The 22451-nt window shown below is 53.6% G+C and overlaps 6 protein-coding genes across 6 annotated transcripts; 3 read left to right on the top strand and 3 right to left on the bottom strand.

Moving 5' to 3' along the window:
- Window positions 1–2075: 2075 nt before the first annotated feature.
- Window positions 2076–5582, top strand: INS49_010622 (uncharacterized protein; the record flags this gene model as incomplete). Its single annotated transcript, XM_043171347.1, has 1 exon — window positions 2076–5582. The coding sequence occupies one exon, from the start codon at window positions 2076–2078 to the stop codon at window positions 5580–5582; it is 3507 nt and encodes a 1168-aa protein (XP_043025912.1).
- A 2926-nt stretch (window positions 5583–8508) lies between these two features.
- Window positions 8509–9409, top strand: INS49_010621 (uncharacterized protein; the record flags this gene model as incomplete). Its single annotated transcript, XM_043171346.1, has 2 exons — window positions 8509–8661; window positions 8726–9409. The coding sequence occupies 2 exons, from the start codon at window positions 8509–8511 to the stop codon at window positions 9407–9409; spliced, it is 837 nt and encodes a 278-aa protein (XP_043025911.1).
- A 1621-nt stretch (window positions 9410–11030) lies between these two features.
- Window positions 11031–12365, bottom strand: INS49_010620 (uncharacterized protein; the record flags this gene model as incomplete). The annotated part of the gene is made up of 4 exons (XM_043171345.1): window positions 11031–11077; window positions 11133–11184; window positions 11271–11817; window positions 11902–12365. 4 exons carry the CDS (start codon window positions 12363–12365, stop codon window positions 11031–11033), a joined length of 1110 nt encoding a protein of 369 aa, XP_043025910.1.
- A 473-nt stretch (window positions 12366–12838) lies between these two features.
- INS49_010619 (uncharacterized protein) lies at window positions 12839–14267 on the bottom strand (the record flags this gene model as incomplete). Its single annotated transcript, XM_043171344.1, has 3 exons — window positions 12839–13129; window positions 13201–13744; window positions 13822–14267. 3 exons carry the CDS (start codon window positions 14265–14267, stop codon window positions 12839–12841), a joined length of 1281 nt encoding a protein of 426 aa, XP_043025909.1.
- Window positions 14268–15610: 1343 nt separating this feature from the next.
- INS49_010618 (uncharacterized protein) lies at window positions 15611–15951 on the bottom strand (the record flags this gene model as incomplete). The annotated part of the gene is made up of 2 exons (XM_043171343.1): window positions 15611–15723; window positions 15777–15951. The coding sequence occupies 2 exons, from the start codon at window positions 15949–15951 to the stop codon at window positions 15611–15613; spliced, it is 288 nt and encodes a 95-aa protein (XP_043025908.1).
- A 4470-nt stretch (window positions 15952–20421) lies between these two features.
- On the top strand, window positions 20422–22216 carry INS49_010617 (uncharacterized protein; the record flags this gene model as incomplete). Its single annotated transcript, XM_043171342.1, has 4 exons — window positions 20422–20559; window positions 20619–20840; window positions 21262–21771; window positions 22103–22216. The coding sequence occupies 4 exons, from the start codon at window positions 20422–20424 to the stop codon at window positions 22214–22216; spliced, it is 984 nt and encodes a 327-aa protein (XP_043025907.1).
- Window positions 22217–22451: the final 235 nt, after the last annotated feature.

The raw sequence follows: 22451 nt of genomic DNA, 5'->3' as shown, positions 1-22451 counted from the left end.
TACCATACTCCACCTCATCGCGGGCCAACGCGAAGAGTTGGGGGACACCTCAACAGCTCTTGTGTGTCAAATACTTGCGCCGGTATGACTTTGTGATGATGCTGCCCCAGGATATTTGCTGGGTCTAGATGTCCATGTCGAAAGAGGTCATGGGATCAAATGGCTCGGGATGAGGGACTTGGCATCTGTGGTAAGTGGATTGGGTTGCCTACATGATGGATGTGGTTTCTGGAAAAAGTGTGTCATATATAAAGTAGAATGATGCAGAGGAATGATCTTCACAACTTCAGTCCATGGCGAGATGTGTCTGTATATGCTTGATCCTTGCTCGTGGGATGAGTGTCTGAAGCGGACGATTCCGACCGTCATGATCGGAGACAGCCGACAGAGGCAGTTTGCTTGTGAAGAAAATCCACAGAAGAAATCTAGATGCAATACAGTGCGTCAATCCCGACGTGTGCGGTCAACAGCCACAAACTACGAGGTTGGCAAGCAGAAGCACATTAGCTCGGTGTAGCAAGCAACATGAAAACATCACTTTTCGGGGTTTGACCAGACCAGACAGGCTGGCTCCCGTGTTGATTGTGGTCGATCGTGTGGTTGACACACCGCTAATCGTACCGTTTGCGCGAAATAACTCTTGATGTGTGCAGATGTGTGCTTCATCATCTCGCCTGAAGCACACAAACGTTCGCACGCAGGTGTACCCAACGGCAAACAAACCAGCACAATTTGATGTTGCTCCCACGGCAAACGCCGACGGATGCATGTGTTGGCAGGCGAGCGGAAACCAGCACCAATTTCGCATATCAATATCAAATTTGGAAAACAGTGACGTGATGGAGCTAGAGAGTCTCCGAGGTCTTGCCAAAGCACCGTGGTGGGAAAGGACAGCCTTGCTCTAGCTGGCAGTGAGACCAGTGGCTGGGTGTCTTGTTGCAGACTTGAGTGATGCAGTAGAGATGGGTCAGTGCTATTGTGGAGAAGTCTTCGTTTGCATGCTGTGACTGCAGAATCATGAAGATGCCCCTGAAGGGCCACATTTGTGCACTGGCAGGGGCCGCTCCGTATCAGGCTGTAGAGTAGAGGCATAGAATGGCTGTCTGGACGGAGTATCGTCATTGAAGACGGCGAATTGGCCTCCATGGATGCACCACTGGGCTTGCATTGCTTCCAAGACTGACTCGGATGCATCGGCTCAGCTGTGCGTGCAGCCTGGAGAGAGCCGTTTTGTTGGAAGACAAACGATGTGGATAGACAGACACCAGCGTTGATGAGTGCCATCCGAAGATTGCGTACCTGTTGAGCTCTCAGGTCACAAATCGATCAAGAATTTCTTTGCATAATGTGAAGAGTCGCCAAGTGCCATTCTCATTGCCATTGCCTGCTAGATGGGAATGGGACTTCATGAGGCATGTGTGTGGTCGGAATGTAGCTATTGTCATTTTGAATTATGGAATCACTGTCCTTCTGGAAGTAATTGTCGGATACCGGACTGCTCGACGTAATGTCAACCAGACTCGAGACTCGAGTGTCACGGACGCTGAATTTGACACGGCAGTTTTTTGAGGTGCTTGCGGTGATGTCTTGTGGCAGAAGATTTCGGGCTTTCGTCGAGAGTTTTGTGGGGTGGCCGTGAGATGAAGTGCATTGCACATATGGCTCTGTCGTTCCCTATGTGGGCCTGTAAGGGTCCTCCACTTCTTGGGGAAATGGGTACAGTGGGAGTGGGGCGGAGACTAGCCCTACCTGGTATTGGGGTACGTCGATCAAGGTACCCAAGTACCTAGCCAGGTACTCACTCCACCCCCACCTGTCCTGAGCCTCAAGCTAGCAGGCAGGCATCCACCTGCTTCGATTTGGATTCGAAACATCAACCAGATCAACGTCCGCCTTCACTTGCATGTCCAATCTCGTGTGCGTCGAAGCCATCACTTTGGCCATCTTCCAAGTCTTCATGTCGCACTTCAAGTAAGCTTCAGAGCTGTCCGCTTGTTCCGGGTTCCCGTATCCGAGCACGACGCAGTCATCTCTGCCCCCACCATCGGGCGTCATCTCGAGGCCGTCGATGGAGCATGGCTTCAAACACGTCAACGAGTCACGGCTTTGAGCCAGACAGCAACCGTTATATCGCTGCTGGATGTCTCGTTTGCAAACATGTGAACGACACCATCCGCCCCTACTCGAAGCTTCTGGACCGCAAATGGGTCCGTTTCGAGACTACTACCGGCCACGACGACGGGAGTGTTGCAGTCGTTCGAGTTCATGTACTTCCCGACGACTCCTTCAACAGCCTCATTCTTCGGGATGATCCTGTACTTCGTGGCAAGAAGAAAGCCCTTCTAGCATCTCTCGATTACTCGCCCTCCACATGGCGAGGATTGACCAAGCACGGCGCATCCCAGGACTTCCCTCCGTTGTCATCCCAAGGTGGTGGCTCCGACAAGGACATGTCACTACTCGACATGTTCAACACTATTCCATCGCCAAAACCTGACATCAAGCTGCTCCGGCACTTTGAATCCCGAGAGGCTATGGCCAACCTTTTGTCTAGCACAGTCGAAGGCTTGAAAACCGAGCTTTACCCCTACCAGTGTCGCTCAGCCGCCCTGATGCTCCAGAGGGAGGAGGAACCTGGTGACGTCCTCGATCCTCGTCTTGCACACGTTATGGATCAACATGGAAAGCCTTGGTACTACGACCCAAACACTGGTGAAGCTCGCATTGAGCCTCGTCACTACGACCGAATTTGCGGCGGAATCCTGGCCGAGGAAATGGGCTCGGGCAAGACATTGATCGCTCTCGCCCTCATCGCCGCGACGAAAGACCAACCAGCTGTCATACCGGAGCTCTACCGCTCTGACAACCTTAACATCCGTCCCACAGTTGGATCTCTGATGGATATGGCAGCTGCGGTTGCCACAAAGAATGGCGTATCTTGGAAGCGCTACATCGACTCACGGTACGGGAATTGCATCCGGGCCATCGAGAACCCCGCGTGGTACTATCTGCCGAGGCCAACTGGTGCAAGGGCTTCTCGACGGTCTGAAGCCGATACAAATCTTCCTCCGACTAAGGTCTATGTCAGCCATACGACTCTGATAATAGTTCCTCCCAACCTCCTGAGGCAGTGGACACAGGAAATCTCCAAACACATGCAGGGCCTCAGGGTGCTTGAGATCGCAGCCAAGAAGAGCAGGGGTGCAGCCTCCAACGAGATCCCATCAATAGATGATCTGGTGCACTGCGACGTTGTCATTTGTACCGTGACGCGGCTGGAGAAGATATGGTCACGTTACAAGCGATCCGAGGCCGATGGATCATACTCACTCAATTGCTCACTTGGAAAAGTCCAGTTCAAGCGTTGCATTGTTGACGAGGGTCACAAACTTGGCCACATCAAACTCAGCAGCATCAAGACGGATTTGCTACAGGCTCTGGAAGCTCTTCACATCAACGCCCGTTGGATCATGACAGGAACACCAGCGAAGGGACTATTCGGAATGGAGAAGAATAGCAATTCCAACACTTCCATGGCACAGTCATCCGCTATGCAGGAGATTGAGGACCTTAAGCGCATTGGATCTATCGCAACTTTCTATCTCAAGGCTCGTCCTTGGTCAAACACAACCCACAGCCACCGCGATACCCTTGGCGATTGGAAGACCTACGTGATTCAAGGCCGCAAAGAATGCCTTACTTCCACACTCAACTCCTTGATCATCCGACATCGACTTTCAGAGATCAGTCACATGCTGCCAGCGGTCGACTCCAAGGTGGTCAAGCTTGAGGGATCCTACCAGGACAAGCTCTCCATGAATCTCTTCTCTATGATGATCATCTTCAATGCTGTTCAATCTCAGCGGACCGACCAGGACTACTTCTTTCATCAAAAGAATCGCAAGTCCATGGTTGAGTTGGTCCACAACCTGAGACAAGCAATTTTCTTCGGTGGCTCATTCTTCTCTGCATCTGAGATTCAAAAGTCGGTTGAAACAGCGGAGAGCTTTTTGGAGCAAAAGGATGTTTCTATCAACGACGCTGACCAGTCGCTTCTCAATGCCGCAATAAATCTCGGAAAGATCGCCGTGGGCAACAGAGTCAAGCGTGCAGCGAATGTCTTCCATGAAATGCCGATTTACATCGACCACTTTCCAGCTGGATGTCTCAAGGCTTGGTCAGTGGATTATATGACCAGCACTGGCCTGATGTGCACCAACTGGAAGTTGATGATCGCAGCCCAAAGGGCCCTGCGTCCTTTCTTGGGCTCGACCGAAGGTCTGAACACGTACTTGAACAGTGGGTGGTTCCTTACGACGGGCACATCAGAGCAAAGCCGTGCTATTCATGACGCCCAACCACCACAGACCTCCACTACTGCCCGAAACGCCGAGAAGACTCTAGCCGGCAACACGAAACTGGGTGAAGACCATGTCAACCCACGACGAGGCCATTTGGCGGCCATTAGACTGAACGACACGGGAATTCCAACTCCACCGCAAACACCTGAAGAGGGCATTGAAATTGCAGCACCACTGGCAGAAACCCAGTTGATATCGACGGTCTCCGCGAAGCTATCCTATCTCATCGACGCAATAGCCATGCACCAGAAGGAGGAACAAATAATTGTGTTCTACGACAACGACAACATTGCCTGGTACCTGGCCGGCATTCTAGAGATGCTGCAGATCCACCACCTGATCTATGCCAAGGGCATCTCCGTGGCCCGTCGCGCCCAGTACGTCTCCACCTTCACGCACAGCAGCAAGTTCCGCGTCCTGCTCATGGACATCGCCGAGGCCGCCTTCGGCCTGGACATGAAATCAGCATCGCGTATATACTTTATCGGCCCTGTGTTGGACCCGCAAGTCGAGGCGCAGGCAATTGGGCGAGTAAGGCGAATCAGTCAGCAGAAGAGGGTCACGGTCGAGACGCTGGTGCTCAAGGACAGCATAGAGGAGCTCATCGTGGAGCGCAAGACGAAGATGACGCAGGCGGAGCACCGCAGGTGCAAGACCATACTCGACGACCGCCCGATCTACGACTGGATCCTGAATGCGAAGATAATACCTCTGCCGGATGTCGACAACGAGGATGGCCCAGCACAGATGGCGCCGCTGGCCGTCCCGCAGTACATATTTGGCCGCGAGTTTGGCCGCGAGGTGGTTGACCCTGATGAGGACATTCTGATGGAAGATCCGACCCACGCTGGTGCGATGTCAGAAAAGGCGAAGGGCAAGAGGCCGGCAGAGGATGCCGAGCCTGGCCTTGATGAGCCGGTGGCGAGGTCGAACAGCTCAAAGAAGAAGCTGCGTATTCGATTCCGACCTGTCAAGCGGGCTCGTTTCGCTGATGCAGAAGACACTGATGCAGCCTTACCCGGCGGCACTGCCAACGCCAGAGAAGAGCCGGGCACGGAGACTTCACTGGACAGGTCGAAGAGCATCCAGCCGTCAATCGCTACAGTCGGCGACCAGTTGGCGGGAAGCTCCTCGTCACGACCTGCCGGGGACGTTCGTGATGACTCTCAGTCTCCGCTTCCGGCCCGTCCTGTCAAACGTGCTCGCTTTGCGGACATATAGGAGTCTGCATTTGAGGCCATGGAGACATGACACCTCCAGTGATATAGATAGGGGGGCCACACGCGCCATTCGCGTATATATAGTTTACTAAAGGGGCTTGCCTTGTTTTGCGGTATATAGACGTGTGGCTGGGAGATGATACCATTCCTGTACGGCAATGACCTTCGTGCGAGCGCAGCGAAATCTGGCAGGTGAACTGACGATCTCGTATGGGAACGCATATACCTCTTCATGTCTTTCTCTCTTTGACTTGTATCTAGTTTCACTTCTTTTTGGATGGCTCGTCTTCTGCATTTCGACGCTGGCGTAGAATGGATGGTACTTGGGTATGGAGACGGTGGTCGGTGTATTCAGGCGCTGTCAGGACAATTGTCGTGGCTTTCCAAGCGTGGCTTTGGAAGAGCGGTTTTTGGAATGTTCAAGATGCATTCGTCCTGAGGATGAGGAATAGAGGCATGAATGCCGCGAACACAGCACAAGACGATGGGGTAGGCGAGACTCCCCTTTCCGAACGCCCCCAAGCTCCCAAGCACGTTCGAACCGGCGGACCTCGTCGTCTGGACCTTGGTGGCTTGGCGCGCGACTGTTAGCGTGCCCAGGGCCATCACCAGCGGCTGCACTGACAAGCTTTCTGGGCGTTTTTGCGGGCCATGCGGCCAAGGCGGCAGCCACCAAGCCACCAAGCCACCAAGACGAGTTGATTTTCGATTCCCGCCCACACATTCTGACGCCTCCAGATGGCCCTCGTCATTGCTACCCAATCTAAAGCTGATGCGAGCGGTCGATGAGACATGCCCTTGTCAGTGGGTGGCATGCATTATACTCCTGATTGAAGAGCCAGAAAGAAGACAACCGTGCAGATTCGTCGCGAGCTAATCCAGAGACATCGTGGTCGGGGCCACCCGTCGCTGGCGGCTGGCTGGCTGGCTGGATGGACGGTCACTTCATTCGAACGCTTCTCCGTCCGGTAGCATTGCGAACTCATCAGGCCAAACCTAGGCCCCTTGATGTTGGGACAAATAGCACGCAGCCTGGCTCGCAACAATCAATGCTAGTCACCATCAGAGACAGCAAGGAACGAGCGCTAGGCAACTTTGGAAGAGTAGAAAGTCCGAGACGGTGGCTGCTTGTCCAATGGCACGCCCCTGTGCTCCCCCACCACGGGACCCCTGAGACGTCTCAAAGGTGTCGCGCAGAGCCTCAGAACTACCATGTAGTTTAAGCTTTTTTTCTTCACTTCAGACCTCACCTTGACAGCGAACGCCACCATGGCTGGCCTTTCAGACGGCGTTGACTCAGCAAACATGGGGTCTTTGCTCACTGAAAAATCAGAGACTGCTCTTACAGACTCCTTCGTCTACTGCAGCGGCTGATGGCTTCGGCACTTTAACAATCTCCACGCCAAAAGAGACCGACTCGCTGCATGCCAGCACACCCCTGTTCGCAAACAGGGGCTGACACTGCGCCCCCTTCGACGGCGCGACTGTGCCTGACAGCAGGGCACGTCGATCAAGGCGTCGAGGCGCTAATGAGATCGTCTCGGGTTCTTACCGAATGGGTGCCAGGCCCCATCGAAGAGGCTCAAAAGGCTTGTGCACATCATTGATTGCCGAACTGGTTAAGCATTCGGAGCCTCAAAACTTGGGCCACACTTTATTTCGTGCACAGCACTGCAGCTCTTCCCGGACGTCCGATGATCAGTCCATGTTATGATTCTGATATCTGGGAATATTCGACATCTAGGCTCGATCAAGCAGTCTATCTTGGCAGACCTGAGATGGCAGATGTCAGATGTCGGACGTTCAATGTGTGGTGAACGCACGGTACGTGTCGTCTCGTACCTGCGGTGAAAGTTCGGGTGGAACTACCGAGGCTGTGCAACATCCTGGGGAACAAGAAACCAAGCCTTGGGAGATCAACGATGATTTTCATGATCCTCAAAACGAAGAAACCCGGGGGATCAAAGCAGGGATTCACTGGGACCTTCCGAACACATGCAGCTCTCGTCACACTCCCATCCCCTTCTCCCCCTTGTGTTTTCCCGCCTCGCGTGTCATGTCGTCGACTCAACCGCGAGGCGTCATGACTTCTCTTTCTCACATATCCTGCCCGTATTGGGCTGGCACCAGTTTCACGCCAGGTCTCATCCCATCTCCCCCATCGTCGTCGGCGGAAATGCCACATCGCACCTGGGGCACGTGTTCGTGATCAATCCTCACTAGTCTCCACCTCGCTATGGGTTTCGTCTGGTCTCTACCTCGTCGCATGATTCCCCAAGCCAGCGACTTGAGGTGGCAGCCTTCTGACATGGCTTGGACGTTCTTTGCCAAGCCGTCTCAGGCGCAGGCCCAACATCACGAACATTGATCCAATGGTTGACCCCGGGTCGTATGCCTTCACTGAAAACTTACGTCGGCGTGGGCGTCGATGGCCTCCTCCACCTGTTGGAACGGGGCCATCACGACAGGGTAGCGATGATTCGAGTGTTTCGTGCCCCTCATGATCTTGCCTCTAGCGGGCATTTGCCGCGATGCCTCCTCGCCATGGTCCTCGCGAGCCAGTCAGACGGCGCTACCGCGCGCGACCCTTGATCGAGGCCTGGTGTTTGGACCAAACGAGGCTTGGTGATGCTTGTGTTAGTATCCCCTGCGGCCTTACCCGCCGACGCACGGCATTTGGGCTCACTACATTTGGACGGTCACCTCCTGACGCAGTCGAGTATTAATATGAGCTGCCTTGCCCACCTCTGTCGATCATATCGTTCTCATCATCATCATCCTCATCTCCATCCTCCTCTTCTCTAATCAGCTCTTTTGTTCATCTCAAGGCAGGGCCTTCTTCGCTTCTAATCACCACTGTCTATACTTCGCTTCTGCTTGAACAGGATTCATACACACATACCCGTCAATACATCACACCAGCCACAATGTTTTCCAAGGTCCTCGTCCTCGCCCTTGCCGCCTCTCCCCTCGTCGCCGCCCACGGCCGAGTTGATGTCGTTACTGGCGATGCGGGCGGCAACGGCACTGCCCTCGCCATCCAGGGTGGCGTTGTGCCCCTCACTGGCAAGAACAAAGTCGTAAGTACACAGTCCTACACTACACATAAGAAGCACCAAGCTGACCATCTTCGCCACCACCCAGACCGAGGTAGACACCACCGTCTTCAACCAGCGCAACCCGGCCAGCGACGGCCTGGGCAAGACCACCGACACGGGCAAGATCCAGGCCGCGGACGTGAACCAGCTCATGACCCAGGCGACCGCGCAGGCGGGCACGACCCTCCCGCAGGTCAACTCGTCGCTCAGTGGCACCTGGCACGTCGTGACGTCCGACGGCTTCGGCCAGGTCTTTGCCGTCCTGGACCCCACGGCCACGGGCAACTTCGCCAACGGCGTCCCGCTGACCACGACGCTCGACGTCCCCGGCAACAACGGCAACCCGCCCAGGGGGAACAACAAGTACAAGAAGTCTGTGCTGCGGCGGTTCGCGGAGAGCGTCGGCGTCATTGAGAAGCGCGCCACCAACATCAATGAGGACTTCCCCATGACGTTCACTGTCCCCGCCGGCACGACCTGCAGCGGTACCGTTGGCGACCAGTCTAATGTCTGCCTTGTCAAGATTGCGAACAAGAACGGTGCCGGCCCCTTCGGTGGTGTCGTCCCTATCCAGATGGCGGGCGCTGCTCCCGCTGCGCCTGCTGCTGCTCCTGCTGCAGCTGCCCCGGCCGCCGGTGCTGCTGCGGCCCAAGCCACCGGTGCTGCCGGAACAGGCAAAGCGGCCAAGGCAGCCAAGGCTGGGAGTTCGAGGCGGGAGTTTGTTGCTTGAGCAGCTTGCCTGAGTCGTGTCGCGGGTCACACTTGATATATGAAGACCGATCTTGGTTGATGCTTGGCACAAAACTGTACACCCCTGTCACGGGACTGGACCGATGGGACGAAGTGATGAGAGCGGCTGGTGCTGCCGCGGTGCGCTGGACGGATTGGGGAGAGGGTATGAACGACTGGGTCGATTCTCCTCTCTGCTTTCTTGGACGGTGTCATTGCGTGGGCTGGTTTGCGGATCCAGGACGGCTATTTGTTCGTGTGTATGTGAATAGCGAATTCAAAAAGGAGCTCTTCGAGGGCGATGGGAGAGGAGGGAGGGGAGGGGGACTTGAGAGATACCATTCGAGCTGTAGATTCTATACTGTCGCTGACAATATTTGAACCTTTTTTCCCCATGAATCTCTATGCTTTCCACTCTGCGAACCTCGCAATGTCGTGATGGACCTGGACACGGCGCTGGCATGTGTTCGTATTTGTGGCCAAGTACGTTCTCTGACAGTTTTCATGAGTGTTGTTTGCTGTGTAACTCCTTGTAATAATGGGATCAAGAAGAGTTGATTTGGCAAGGAGGCTGAATATCTATTAATGAAATTGGATACCGATGCGTCAGCAAATGACTTCCTAGGTCCATAAGCATAAATCTGTGGCCTGCCATTGTGACAAGAAATGTATTCAACGGGACTTTGCCATGGTGCTCATCAGTCAGCGGGGCCGAGGGCCAAAGAGAGCGTCGTTCCCCATATTTAACTAGAAGTCTTCGCCCCAGCTTCCTGGAATGCAGAGTGGCTCCGGCTCAACTTCCCTCCAAAAGTCACCAACCAGACCGTCTGTTGGCTCCGACCACCACAGCTTCCAGTCTCCTGTCTCACTGCCGTATTCGAAGCCGATCAACCTTACCTCGAACTGACCGTTGTCGAGATCCTTCCAACTCAACGACGGTTCATGCCACACATCCCGAAATATTTTAAATTCATAGCCTTTTTCTTCATCCTTCAGTCTTTGCCTTTCCTGTCTGCCATACTCTAGCAGGTCGATTCCACACTCTCGAAGTATATTCAGCCACATTTGGACCGCCCTTTCACAGCTAGCAAGCCGCTGCCTTATCCTGTGCTGTCTAGCGCACTTCGGATGCCTGTTCCAACCCGGGAGGGCAATCATAGAGATCAGGAACATATCCGTGAACGGCGTGTACGTTGGAAAGAGCTGTATATAATCCATTCGAACCATTCCATACCCTAGGATCTGTCGTTTTGGCATCACGAGGGATTTGTCGAGTCGAAGTGCAGTATCCCGGATGGCGCTATACCACTCGTTTGCAACATCTGAATCACACCACACTATATGACCTAGTGCCCAAGTGATGCAAGATAGAACTCTCATAGTTGTGATGATCCCTGCTTGTGTGGGAGATGGCGATCCGCAAAGATGTTGAAAAATTGCAGGAGAAGGTGAACACCAGATTCCCCCTATTCTTGTTTCGCTGTACACCGCTAGACGCAATCGTGTTATCTCAAAATCTTCAGTGTAGAACTCGTTGTTGGGCCAGAGTCGACCGACCAGATCGGTGAAAGAATCCAAATCATTCCAACAAGGAACCAAGCAATTCACTCGCACCGCATCGTTTAGATCGTGTTCGAGCAAGGCTGCGACGTAAGATGCACCTTTTTCGCTGTGACGCGTCCACCAACCAAGGCACTCATTAAAGTTGTCGGGCTGGGATGCACCGTAGTTGAGCAGGTACACGGATGCTTGCCACGCCCCAGCTCCCACTGCATACTGCATTCTCATCAGCGAAAAGCCGCGGCTACTGCAGGATCGCAGGGAATGGCCATGTGCACACGCGACGGTCCTAGATCACTTACCGAAAGCAGACTCTCTTCACCGTCTTCGTGCCACACCAAAAGGTCGCGTGGGCCACACCGTCTCTCCTGAAATAGATGGTGGATTGCCTCGACGTCGTCATCAATTATAGCATCCGTAACGTGATCAAACTCCATTGAACCCTCCCTCAGACGGCCGTACACGTTCAAGGAACAGTCCCAGCCAGCATAACTTCGAGAGAACACCACGTCGAAAACGGAGGCACAAAGCCATGTAGGCATCTGCACCTGGATCCGCAGAACTCGGTCCTGTGCTGAGCTGGTTGTCTGACAATCCTTGTCTCTTGGCGGTGTATGGATCCGGACGAGTCCTGTCACCTTGGCGAGGCCCAGCTGCCAACACTCGTGAAAGGCGCTGGCATTTTGGTGAGTCGATGTTCGGCGTTCTGTCACCGTAAGAGGACGGTTGATCTGGGTCGGGCTCCCGTCGTGGGGTATCATCGTGGGGTCGTGAGCGCTTCGACGTGAAAGAGCAAGTGCGGACATGAGCTGGGAAACGATGGTCTCGGGCTGTGATTGTTGCAACGCGCTGAGGATAAGAGGTAAATCATGTCAGTATGAGTGTTCGTCGTGGATACATAACGAAACGGGCAACTCGTAGGCTCGTTCTTACATCATGTAGGTGCTCTGGGCCAAGCTCAAAAGCTGGACGGTCCTCTGAAGGCGTGTCTCGTATTGCGCCAGCGTGCCCCTCTTGAGCACGATCTTGACCGCGGCACGCTTTCGCCTCACACCGCCACGAGCCGCCTCGATCTGAGACATGAGGCTTCTAGCCAAAAGCTCGAGCTGCTCGCCCGCTGCCTGGCATGCCGCGAGTGCTCTCTGCATTGCTTGCTGCAGGTGTGAGGTCGCAGGTAACAGCGCCAGGTTCGTGCCTGCGCCCTCGTCACCCCCTGCGGTCGCTTCGCAGAGGATAGGAGCGAGGAGCTCGATGTGGTCAAGCATGTTCCTCAAGCCTTCCGGTGCATCCTTGACCTCGTCCAGCAGGGCTTTGACTTTGAGGCTGGTGATCACGATGGATCCTGCGATCTGCGCAACGCTGAGGCCGGAGGCGACGAGACCCAGAACTTCCGCCATCTTGGCTGATAGGCAAAGGAAACAGGGACGTCCAATTTCAGATTCTTTAACAAAGTGAACGCGCAGCAGAGGCCGAAAAATGAGTTGTCGACGGAAGGGGAGGGGGTCGTGAATGTGGACTTGCGCAAGAGCCTTATTTTGTCAAGTCTTCGCTTCAATACGTATTCGGCGGCAACTACAACGTTTCACGTGAATACGACCAATGATATGGCGACATGAACCACCATTATGCAAGTCCAGGTCACGCGCATACACGAAGCGGGCGGTGGCGGAGCTGCTGATACGAGTGGCTCTTCTGCAGCTGCTCGAAACCACAAAGCTGCTTGCTGGCGCGCAAGAGACACATATCCGGCTGATTCGGCCGTTTTTCACACTGCCAATAGCTGAACCGTAGGCGTTATCCTGCAGTGACTTTGTGTTACATGCGCTTAGAAGTATATAAAGACATTCTCGAACAAGGGTGGGTACAAGCTCTAAACAGCCGGACCCCTGCCGATCCAGTACCGGTAGCTCCTGAACGGCCCCCTCCGTCGGTCGACGTTGTTGTACTGCCTCATCGGGGCCAGGCCCTGCTGGTTGGTGCTGAAGTACAGCCACCCGTCAAGGATACATGCCGTGTCTGCGGCCTGAACCAGCCCGCTGCGGATGAGAGTCTTGTGGGCGAGGTTCTCCGCGGGCACGACGCCGGAGCCGTCGGCGGGGACGGCGGTGGCCGGGTCTGTGACCTCGGACTCGAGGGTGTCGACGTACAGGATGGCGTTTTGCTATCAAAGGTGGCGTTAGAGTTGTTTCTCGATCATGCAGGACTTTTGGTTGAATGGAAGCAAGCACTGACCTCGGATGCCATGGTGTAGACACGGCCCCTGTCGTCGGCGGTGAAGCCCGCCTGCTCCGAGGGTATGTTGCCGGGGACTTGGACCCTCGCGGCCAGCTCCTCGTCGGTGAGGCCGCTGATCAGTGCCTCCTGGGAGACGAAGTACCAGCGGTGGGAGGACTTGACCCCCCAGTAGGCGTTTCCGGAGGCCAGGGCGATACCGTTCGTACCAGAGTTCATGTACGACGGCTTGGTGCCGTTCCAGTTGCGGATCGGCTCGCCGTTGTACATGGAGGTGAACCTCTCGTCGGGGCGGGTGAATGTCGTGTTGTAAAGGTGGCGGATAAACTCGCCTGTTCCCAGGTCCAGGGTGCTGATGGAACCGTACTGGGTATCCTCTGTGATGAAGGCGTAGCCACTGGGTCCGAGGGTGTTGTTGACCCTCATGTCGTTCAGCTGCAGCTTGGCGAACCACTGGTCCACCGGGTAGATGTAGGTCCGGATGACCTCGCCGGTGGTGTAGTTGAAGTTGATGACTTTCGGCCCGTCGGGTACTGGCACTGCACTATGCAAACGCGTCAGTATTATAAGGTGCCGCCGGAGATATTCCCTGGCTACAAGTGGAAGGGGAACAATACTCACGCGCCGTTTGGAACACCAGAATCGATCACCCACCAGCCACCAACGGAGTCAAGCACGACGTTCTGCACATTGATAAAACAGGTGGAGGCGTTCTGGCCCTCTGCACAGTTCTGCCACTGCTCAGAGGGCCATGGGATCTCTTCTGTGAAAGACGTGGCCTTCGTCATGGTGTCATTCTTCATGTCCATGTTGCGGGCGTACGTAATGAAGATGTTGTGCTCGGGGTCCACCGCGATGCCAGTGGGAGTTATGGCACTCTCATGGATAACCTCTGGCACACCCCCGATGACCTGTAGGTCGCTGGAGCATGCCCCGATGGGGTCGGAGTCGTTGCGGGTCAACGAGTAAGGGACGCGGCACTTGGGCGCCGCAGTTGTTAACGAAGCACTGCGAATCGCGGCAGCTGCCCCAGCGAGTGCAGCCGTCGACCCTAGGACTCTCCACATGGTGGAAGGGGCTCAGAAAGGCGGGACCAAAAAGAGTGACTGGGCGGGAGAGGTTTCAGATTAATGAATCACTTGAGACAAGATCAACTGGGCAGGGTGGGATTGAGAAATGGCAGAATTGTCTTCATGGCGATGCAGTGAGTATAAGTACACAAGGGGCGAAGCTATTCAGATTCCGGACTCCGCTTCGTGAGGCTCCTCTCTTTGCCAAGGAAGTGCCGTTGATTCGACAAACGACGCTGGCCCGCGGGCCCGAGTCGTCGAAAACGCCTTGGCATTAGCTTTTCCGGTTTGTGCCAGTGGGTTTGGAAACTTTGTTTAGCTTAAGCCTATGTTCTAGATGTTCCGTGGCGATCGCGGTGGGATTGAGTTTGATGAGGGGATCAACCATGCTCGATCCATGCGGCTATTAGCCTGAGCGATGAGTCGGTAGACATGCCGTGAGGGGTGATGCAAGGGTGGTGTATCCTTTGCAACATCTGTTATAAATAGATTCATAGTTCTTCAGCATGGAAGGGAAAACTGGTGCAGAATGAGATAACCGAGCTTGGGATCAGGCCAAGACCTGTTGCTAGAGGAGCCAATTTTAACTTTCATCGACCCCACCTGTTCAACCTCTATCCCAAATTCTTCTTACTCTGTGCCTAGAAAGTTGTCAATCCATGAATGCTTGTGCCATATACCTGAGACTCCGCATCTGTTGCTTCAAAGTATGGTAACGTGTGTAGAGTTGCTGGTGCTGTCAAGAGGACGGTTAACTCGAGTGGTAGAATCAACAGGCTCGAAGACATGCGAGCACCGCATCTCTCGCGGACTAAGGGCACTTTCCGAATCCATTATGCAAGACCAGGGTGTCATTCGACGCTGGAGACGGCCAGGCCGCTGTTGGTCACGCCGTGCCCCACGGGACACACAATAACGTGTCATGTATCGGCATTATTTGTTCAGGAAATCATAGCCTTCCAATTGATCGCTTCCAAAACTACCGTGGGGTGGTCCCATTCGCCGCCTATGGATGTGGGCAAAGCTGTATGCTGGATCTCACTGCCAACGCGTCCGAGCCCAACCCTCGGTGTGCTCGTTGCCAGATTTCCTACAGCCATGATAATGCCTTTGAAATCTCCAATGCTTCTGAAATTTCGGCTAGGAAGATTGATCGCAGCGAAGTCCCCAGTAGTCAGAGGTGACTTCGTATATGTCGGATCGGCCCTTGAACTGCTCGTAATCACCTGAGCAATCCGCTGACCTGCAGAAGGGTGCCATGTCAACACTCAACCAACCCGTGAAATGCGTGATACGGAAATATCCAACAGTGTGAGGCGGGTGGCATCGAACCCGCTGAATTACTTGAAAAGGTAGCAGGTGTAAGGTTCGCCCACCAGAATCTTGGTCGGTTCGAACTTGACGTCGGGAGGACCGGTGCAGTCGATACCGTCGAAGAGGTGATCCAAGGGTTCTTGAGCCAAGTCAGAACGACATTTCAAATGCCACACTAGATGGAGTTCATACTGCATTGACCGGCGTCGCTCTTCTCAGGCTTGAAGAAGCAGGCGTTGATGTACGGCAACCACGTCAACTGGTCAAAACAGAGTGTTGCCATCTCGTCGTCCGACGCTACCAACACGTTGTGCGCATATGCCATGATCACGGCGAGGACCGTGAAGGTCTTCGTGAAGAATTTCATGGTGAGCTAAGCAATGAAACTTTGTTCTGTGGAAGTTTTCTCGTGTTGAAAAGGAGGAAAGGGCAAAGCTTGGCTACCTCATGGACGAGTCTTGTTGGACCCCTGTTGTATACAAGCCTGGAGGTGAGTGACTTGATCAAGCCACCATCAACAATTGGACGAGCGTGTGATGGTCCTCGGTGGGGCAGGCTCATTTGTCGCGAAGCCATCTTTATCCGGCTGCCAGAACATCTATCTTTCAAAACACTTGTCCATGGCTCGCCATTTCCCTGGCCTTCACGGCCCTTGCAAAGCCTGTTATGATTTGGAAGACAGAACTGTTAGCGAAGTAAAGTATGGGCCACAAGCAAATTTGAGATCAGCGTGGATGCTGGGATTCCCTTTTTTACATGGCCCCTCCGATGGATGGCTGCCTGGAACTCCCCATCAAGCACTCGGTTATGGTATGGCTTCCAGTACTTACCACTGTTGAGTGGTCAATCCCCTCTCACCCTATTATCTTCCGTGTCCAGGATCGAAGAGCCTTAATGGCGGGGTCCGGCCCGCCGAAATTGCCAGCCTTTTACCTCTGCCATCTGGATCTGCAAACGTGCCAGCTAGTAGTGACTCTGGCTCTCTCGTGGCTGGTTATGACTGGTGGCATCCTGCATATGAGTGTGTCAGTGATTCCTTGCCCAGGTATAAAACCTTCTTGACCCGCCTCGTCCGCGAGCGACTTCGACATCCATATGAACACACGGCACACAAAAAACAGCCGCAACGAGATCCTTCATCATCAGATACATAAGTCTTTGTTTGTCTGTCACCTGACACTGAAATCCGTCCAACGAGCTTCGCCTCAATGTCCACAGCTTCTCTCCACAGCGTAAGCGGAGGCGGTTGCATCCACTTCGGTGAGCTATTCGGATGGTGCACGTGGTGGCGCTCATTCGGGATAATACAGGCAAGGATATCCCGCCACCATCAAAATCACAGGTTCCTATTCGACTAACGGCGTGCGCAGTTTACTCTCTCTCTTATTGCCTTGTCGTTGTCGCTTGGAATTTGGAGACCGCGCGGCCCGATCAAATTACCACCACTCCCTGCAGCCGACAACCAGATATGGCTCTTGACATTCATCTTTGCGAATTCCGTCTGCCTGGTCTGGTCCGTGGCTGGTGTAGTCAGGAAAGGCCTGCTGCAGAAGCTCCCACGTCACCCGACCCTGTTTCGCTTCTGGCTCCTTACAAATTCTATAATTCTTCTCGCCATGATCACTACTATCATTGTGTGTACCCTTACTCATCATCGACCATTCCACCGTGGCTTGCAGTATTGACAATGGTAGGGATATGTCTTGGTGGTTATGTTGAGCAGTAATGGCTGCCGGGCAAGTAAGCAAGGTTGCAGTACGGCTACTTCAATGATTGTCTTCGAGTGCTCGTGGTCTGCCATGGAGACTTTTGCATTCATTGTCACTCTTTTGAAATATAGAGGCATGCAGGACGATGAAAAAAGCGGAAGCGAATCGTGGATCAGGGGATACCAGGTATTTGGCACATACCCGCACAAGTATGGTTTTCGTTTTCATTTGTCAATCGCTCACATTTTATGCGGCAGATTTTCTTTGCTGGGGCATCTGCCGTGGTCGCAATATTTTCGTTCATTCCCGCAGGAATACATGTGGCAGAAGGCATGCGCACAGGGTTCCATGGCGGGTTGTTGGTCGGCGGAGGCGGGGTTTGTGCTTTAATCTGTGGCTGGCATTTCATAAACATATGGCCGTGGTCGCCATTTGAGAAGTCTTACGGCTCGTATGTTCTTTTCATTGTGGTGGAGTGGCTTGCGCTGTTGGCACCCGTTGGAATCTGTTTCGTGAGTCTCAAAATCGTCCACAATCAACACGCTGCCCCCTCCTCATGGCACGCCCTCCAGTCTGCACCCGAGGTTTGGCTTACACAATCCCAAAGGGCTTTTTTGCGGCATATCTTATCAAAGACGCTCCTTGCTATCCAATTAGCAATCAGTGGTGCTATTTGATTGCCGTCACGGACGGCTTCGCCCTTCTTCTCGGTGTTTTACAGGTCTATCAGCTTTGGGTTATTTGGTGTTCATACGGGTACATCATGCCACCCCTCAGGGAAGAGCATCGGAGAAAGGCGAAAGAGAAAAATCAAAAGAATCCAAAGAGACGTCAGAAAAAGGCTCAGGAGGAAGCAATGTCTAAGAGAGAGACCAAGAGGCGAGCCCGTCGGCATTTGCCGCATCTTGCGGAACCAGAGAAGGCCCACATCCCTCAATCATATGATATTGAAATGGCTCGTATGGAGAGCTGGGATCAACGACATCCACACGCCGATCTACAACACCCCGCAAGACACCATGGTCGGGCGTCGAAGACAGGGACGTCCACAACGGTCAGCCACCAGACCAGCAGTCGAAGAAAGCGAAGCAATGATAGATATGCTTCATGGCTTCAAGAGAGGAATGGGCAGCCAGTACAAGGAACCGTTTTTATGAGCACTGCTCGACACCTGCCAGGGCCAGCATTTACCCCTCCGAGTGCGCCCAGAACGCAGTACCACCGATCGCCAAGCAATGCGAGTCGAAAGAAGCAAATCGTCGGAGATACGACGGGAACGAGAACAGCGGCAAGAACAACACCATACCCGGAAAACAACACGATCCTGGGCCATCGCAGTCCCCCCTGGCTCCCAAGATCTCAGCATAGAAGCCCATCATCTCACCCACGCGCAACCGTGGCACCCAGCATACAGCGAACCGTAACTGTTACCAGTTCGCACAGGAGCAGGCGTCGTCTCGAGGAGCACCACATTCCAGAGGTGTCTCCGATGAGTTCCTATGAGGACCTGAGTCGCCTCACCCCGCATCAGCGCGCGTTGGCCGAACCATCGATTTGTTCGTCGGATCATCCGCCGCTTCCTGCTGTTAAAGTCACGCCTTGCAGTTCGGGCCGCAACTCAATAGCTTCACAAGCGAACAATGATCGTCCTCCGTCATACTCGTCCGGGGAGACAACATCACCTCGGGAAAGTTTGAAAGCGGAGTATGATCGCCTGTATGGCCCTGGCGATGCTGACAACACTGAAGCAGCTGGATCACGAGCTCGCAAAACCAACACACCTGATCCCACGGACGACAACGAAGAGCATCCTTTACCAGATGTTCGTCTGACTGAGGAAGCCTTTCCTCCTCCATATGAGAACGACACCGATTCAAAGGTGTGGGGCTGGATTGGGAAGACCAAGGGGTTTCAAGACTGAGCAGGATCTGCCTGGGTCCAACGAGGCATGTTGGCATTGATACCCAGTTCTTTTCAAGCTTAAAATCCTTATGCAATCCAACTACTTCACTCGTTTCCTTGACCCAGTCTTCGGCCTCGGCCTGGATTTCTGGCTCTTTCGGATTGAGCAAAGCCTGATTCGGGCCCTTTGGCCACGGAGCGATACATGTAAAGTGCCAGAATGATATCTTTCGTAAACATTTTTATCCTAAATCGATAAGTATGGCAGGATATCGTCAATAAGACTCTTGCACTCGACGCCACTGTGAGATATCATTGAGCCGAGACGTCAGCATCCATGGTAACTACTTTTGAGTGTTGATGATGGCATGGGTGCGAAGCAGGAGCACACTGGTTTCCTCGCCTCAAGACGTAATTAAATGTATGGCTTCCCGACCAAAACTGAGATGTCTCCCCTTCTTCTGATTTCAGCAGCGGGAGACTGAATCCCTCTCTACGAAACCCAGATAGTCATATGACAGGGCGGCGGGGTTTCCAGGCCCCGCCGTTCTGCCATCCATTCTACGGAAATGCTAGTCAGTAGCCAATTTGACTCTCTCGTGGCTGTGAGTGAGTTACGGCATTTTGTCAGTGGCTGTCCGTGCTGGAACCTGGAACTATAAAACCTACTTGGCTTTCCTCGCCCCGGCAATTTTCTGAGATGCTCAGAACGTCCAAGATATGGGCGCATGAACATAACCAAGACAGTTTGTCGCGTTTTGTTTTTCACACATTTCTTTTTTGGTTTTGTTTTGACTCATTTGGCGGGAAAGGCTTTTCCAGAAGTTGTCAACATGAGTTCCCGCTATCCCTCGGAGTCTCTCCAGCGTTCGGCCTCTCGCTCAGAGTCGTTCCAATCATCGCGCTCGTCTGTGGGACACTCCCTACCACCTCTCACTCCGTCAGAGTACTCGCGCCGCAGTACCTACCGCCACCGCCACCGCCGACGTGATGATGTTTGCCACTGGTTCCGCTCTTTGGTGCGCTGCGGTGCGATATTCCAGGCACGGACACTGGTAGCTCCCAACCTGTGGAGTATCAGCTAACGATTCTCATAGGTGGTATGTTCCATCATCGGTGTCGCGTTGTCGGCTGGTACCTTAAGACCAGCGGGACCAGTGGCATTGTCTGGGCCCGATTTAACCAGTAATGCCAATTGGATCACTTTATTCCTGATATTAAACCTAATGTCCTTTATCTGGGGCTTTTTGTCTATATTCAAGTTGCGGATACTTACAAAGCTCGAACGCCGACCGATCTTGTTCCGCTTCTACTTCCTCGTCAGCGGTGTTTTGATGATCCTGGCGAACGGCGTCTTCGGCATTGTGAGTATTCTCGATTCGAGCTCAAGGAACTGCACCTCGACTGACGGTGAATGTGAAAGGCATACATCACTTCCGTTCTCAATACCCCTGCGGGCTGCCAGGTCACAACCACGCCGGGCTGCTCCAATGTGATGGCCATCACTGCTGCTCTGCTCCTCTGGGTAGTCATCGAAATTACTCAACTGATCCACACTATCTTCAGATACCGTCACCGAAAACGGAGTTTCGAGAAGAAGACTAGAAGGAAGGACGAGTGGATAATATGGACCAGAGGATTTCAAGTAAGTTATGCAAACCCCACCGTCAGGACGATGACGATGTATGTATAACATCAAATAACGACTCGCTCTCTATCGCAGTTTCTATGCACTGCGGCATCTGCCGCACTTGCCGCATCCCTGTACATACCCTCGACCCCTGGCATCTCCGTGGTGAAGGACGTGCGCACGAAATTTGCTTGGCTTTTAGTTTTGGGGGTTGTGTTTTGTTGCATCCTCTGCTGTTGGCATTTTTTCTTGTGGACATCTTGGGGGGATCGCAAGGTCCGCCAGGTCTACGGCCGCTACGTTGCCTACATCGTGATGGAGGTTCTTGTCTTGGTCTTTTCTTTTGGGATTGGTTGTGTAAGCTATCGATCCTCATCGCACCCCAACTGCCCCTTTACGAATCCAAATGCTGATCTTGTACTCACATGATCTTAAGGCTTACGCGGTGGCCTTCTTAAGAAAGGGCGCGCCGTGCAACCCCCTTAGCAACGAGGGGTGCTTCGCAATTCTTGGTATGGACGCTTTTGTTGGCCTGGCTGTCTTGATGCAAGTTTTTCAGATCTATTCAATGGTTCGGTCGTACAGTCGGACAATGCAACGGCTGAGACATGCCCGTGATAATTTGAAAGAGGGGCTGGAGCGTACGAGGTGGGAAATGGAACTCATGCCCGGATACGCCTTTGATCAGGAACAGAAGGAGGAGCAGGAGAAGAAAAGGGTCAAGAAGGAGCGCGAGCAAGCCGAAGCTTGGGAGAGGGAAGACAAAGACCGCAGGAAGGCGGCACAAACCCGAGGATACCCCGACGGTGGAAGGAGGAATATGGAGCAACGACATGGGCCCAGCGACCGCCACGGAGGAAATGGTGTCAGCCGATGGAGATCTGAAGTCAGAAAGGCATGTCCAACAAGGCCCGCGGAAGACGCAAGATCAGGCCGACAGAGGCAGGTGAGTACATCACGCAATCTGGATGTCATGAAAGACCTTGGATGAAGAAGAGCAAGCGTGAACAGGCCGGAGGATATCCACTTGGCCATCTCATTCTGGTGGTTCAACGCTAATATAATGATCATCAGGTCACCCAAGAACCACGGTCTCGAGGTCAACACGCGTTGTATCATACAGCGAATGCGGGTATGCAATATGAGCAACCACATGGGGCTGCAGGACCTGGTTCCCAACATCATCAGGCGAGAAATGGACAAGCGGAACGGGAAATCGAAACCATGTTTTCAAGCAGTGGGCGGGCCAGCCCAAGCTCAACTGACAGCGACCTCAGTGGGCACAGTACAGTGTCTCGCCGAGGAATGAATGGCACGAGCCAAAGGAGACGGGTAGAAATCAGGCGCCCGAAGAGAGTACTGGTCAACTCCGCTTCGTTCCTAAGATCTGAACGGGGAAGCATATTATCTCGTCCAGGCGGATCCTCGGCGCCCAGTATCTATCGTCACGCAACTGGTGCAAGCTCACAAAGGAGCAGACGCCGTAGCCACGAGCATCCGGTGGAACGGGGAGTTCCTGATATCACAATAACGCCTTGTGGTTCTGACCACAGATCGAACATTTATCGGACGGAGTATCATGGTAATTCGGCGCATCAGAGTGACAGAGAATCCTTGACATCTCAG

This window comes from Diaporthe citri, assembly GCF_014595645.1.
Source record: "Diaporthe citri strain NFHF-8-4 chromosome Unknown scaffold_4, whole genome shotgun sequence".
Classification (NCBI taxonomy): Eukaryota; Fungi; Ascomycota; class Sordariomycetes; order Diaporthales; family Diaporthaceae; genus Diaporthe; species Diaporthe citri.
The sequence above is the reverse complement of the archived record's forward strand: the minus strand, read 5'-3'. Positions and strand labels throughout refer to the sequence as shown.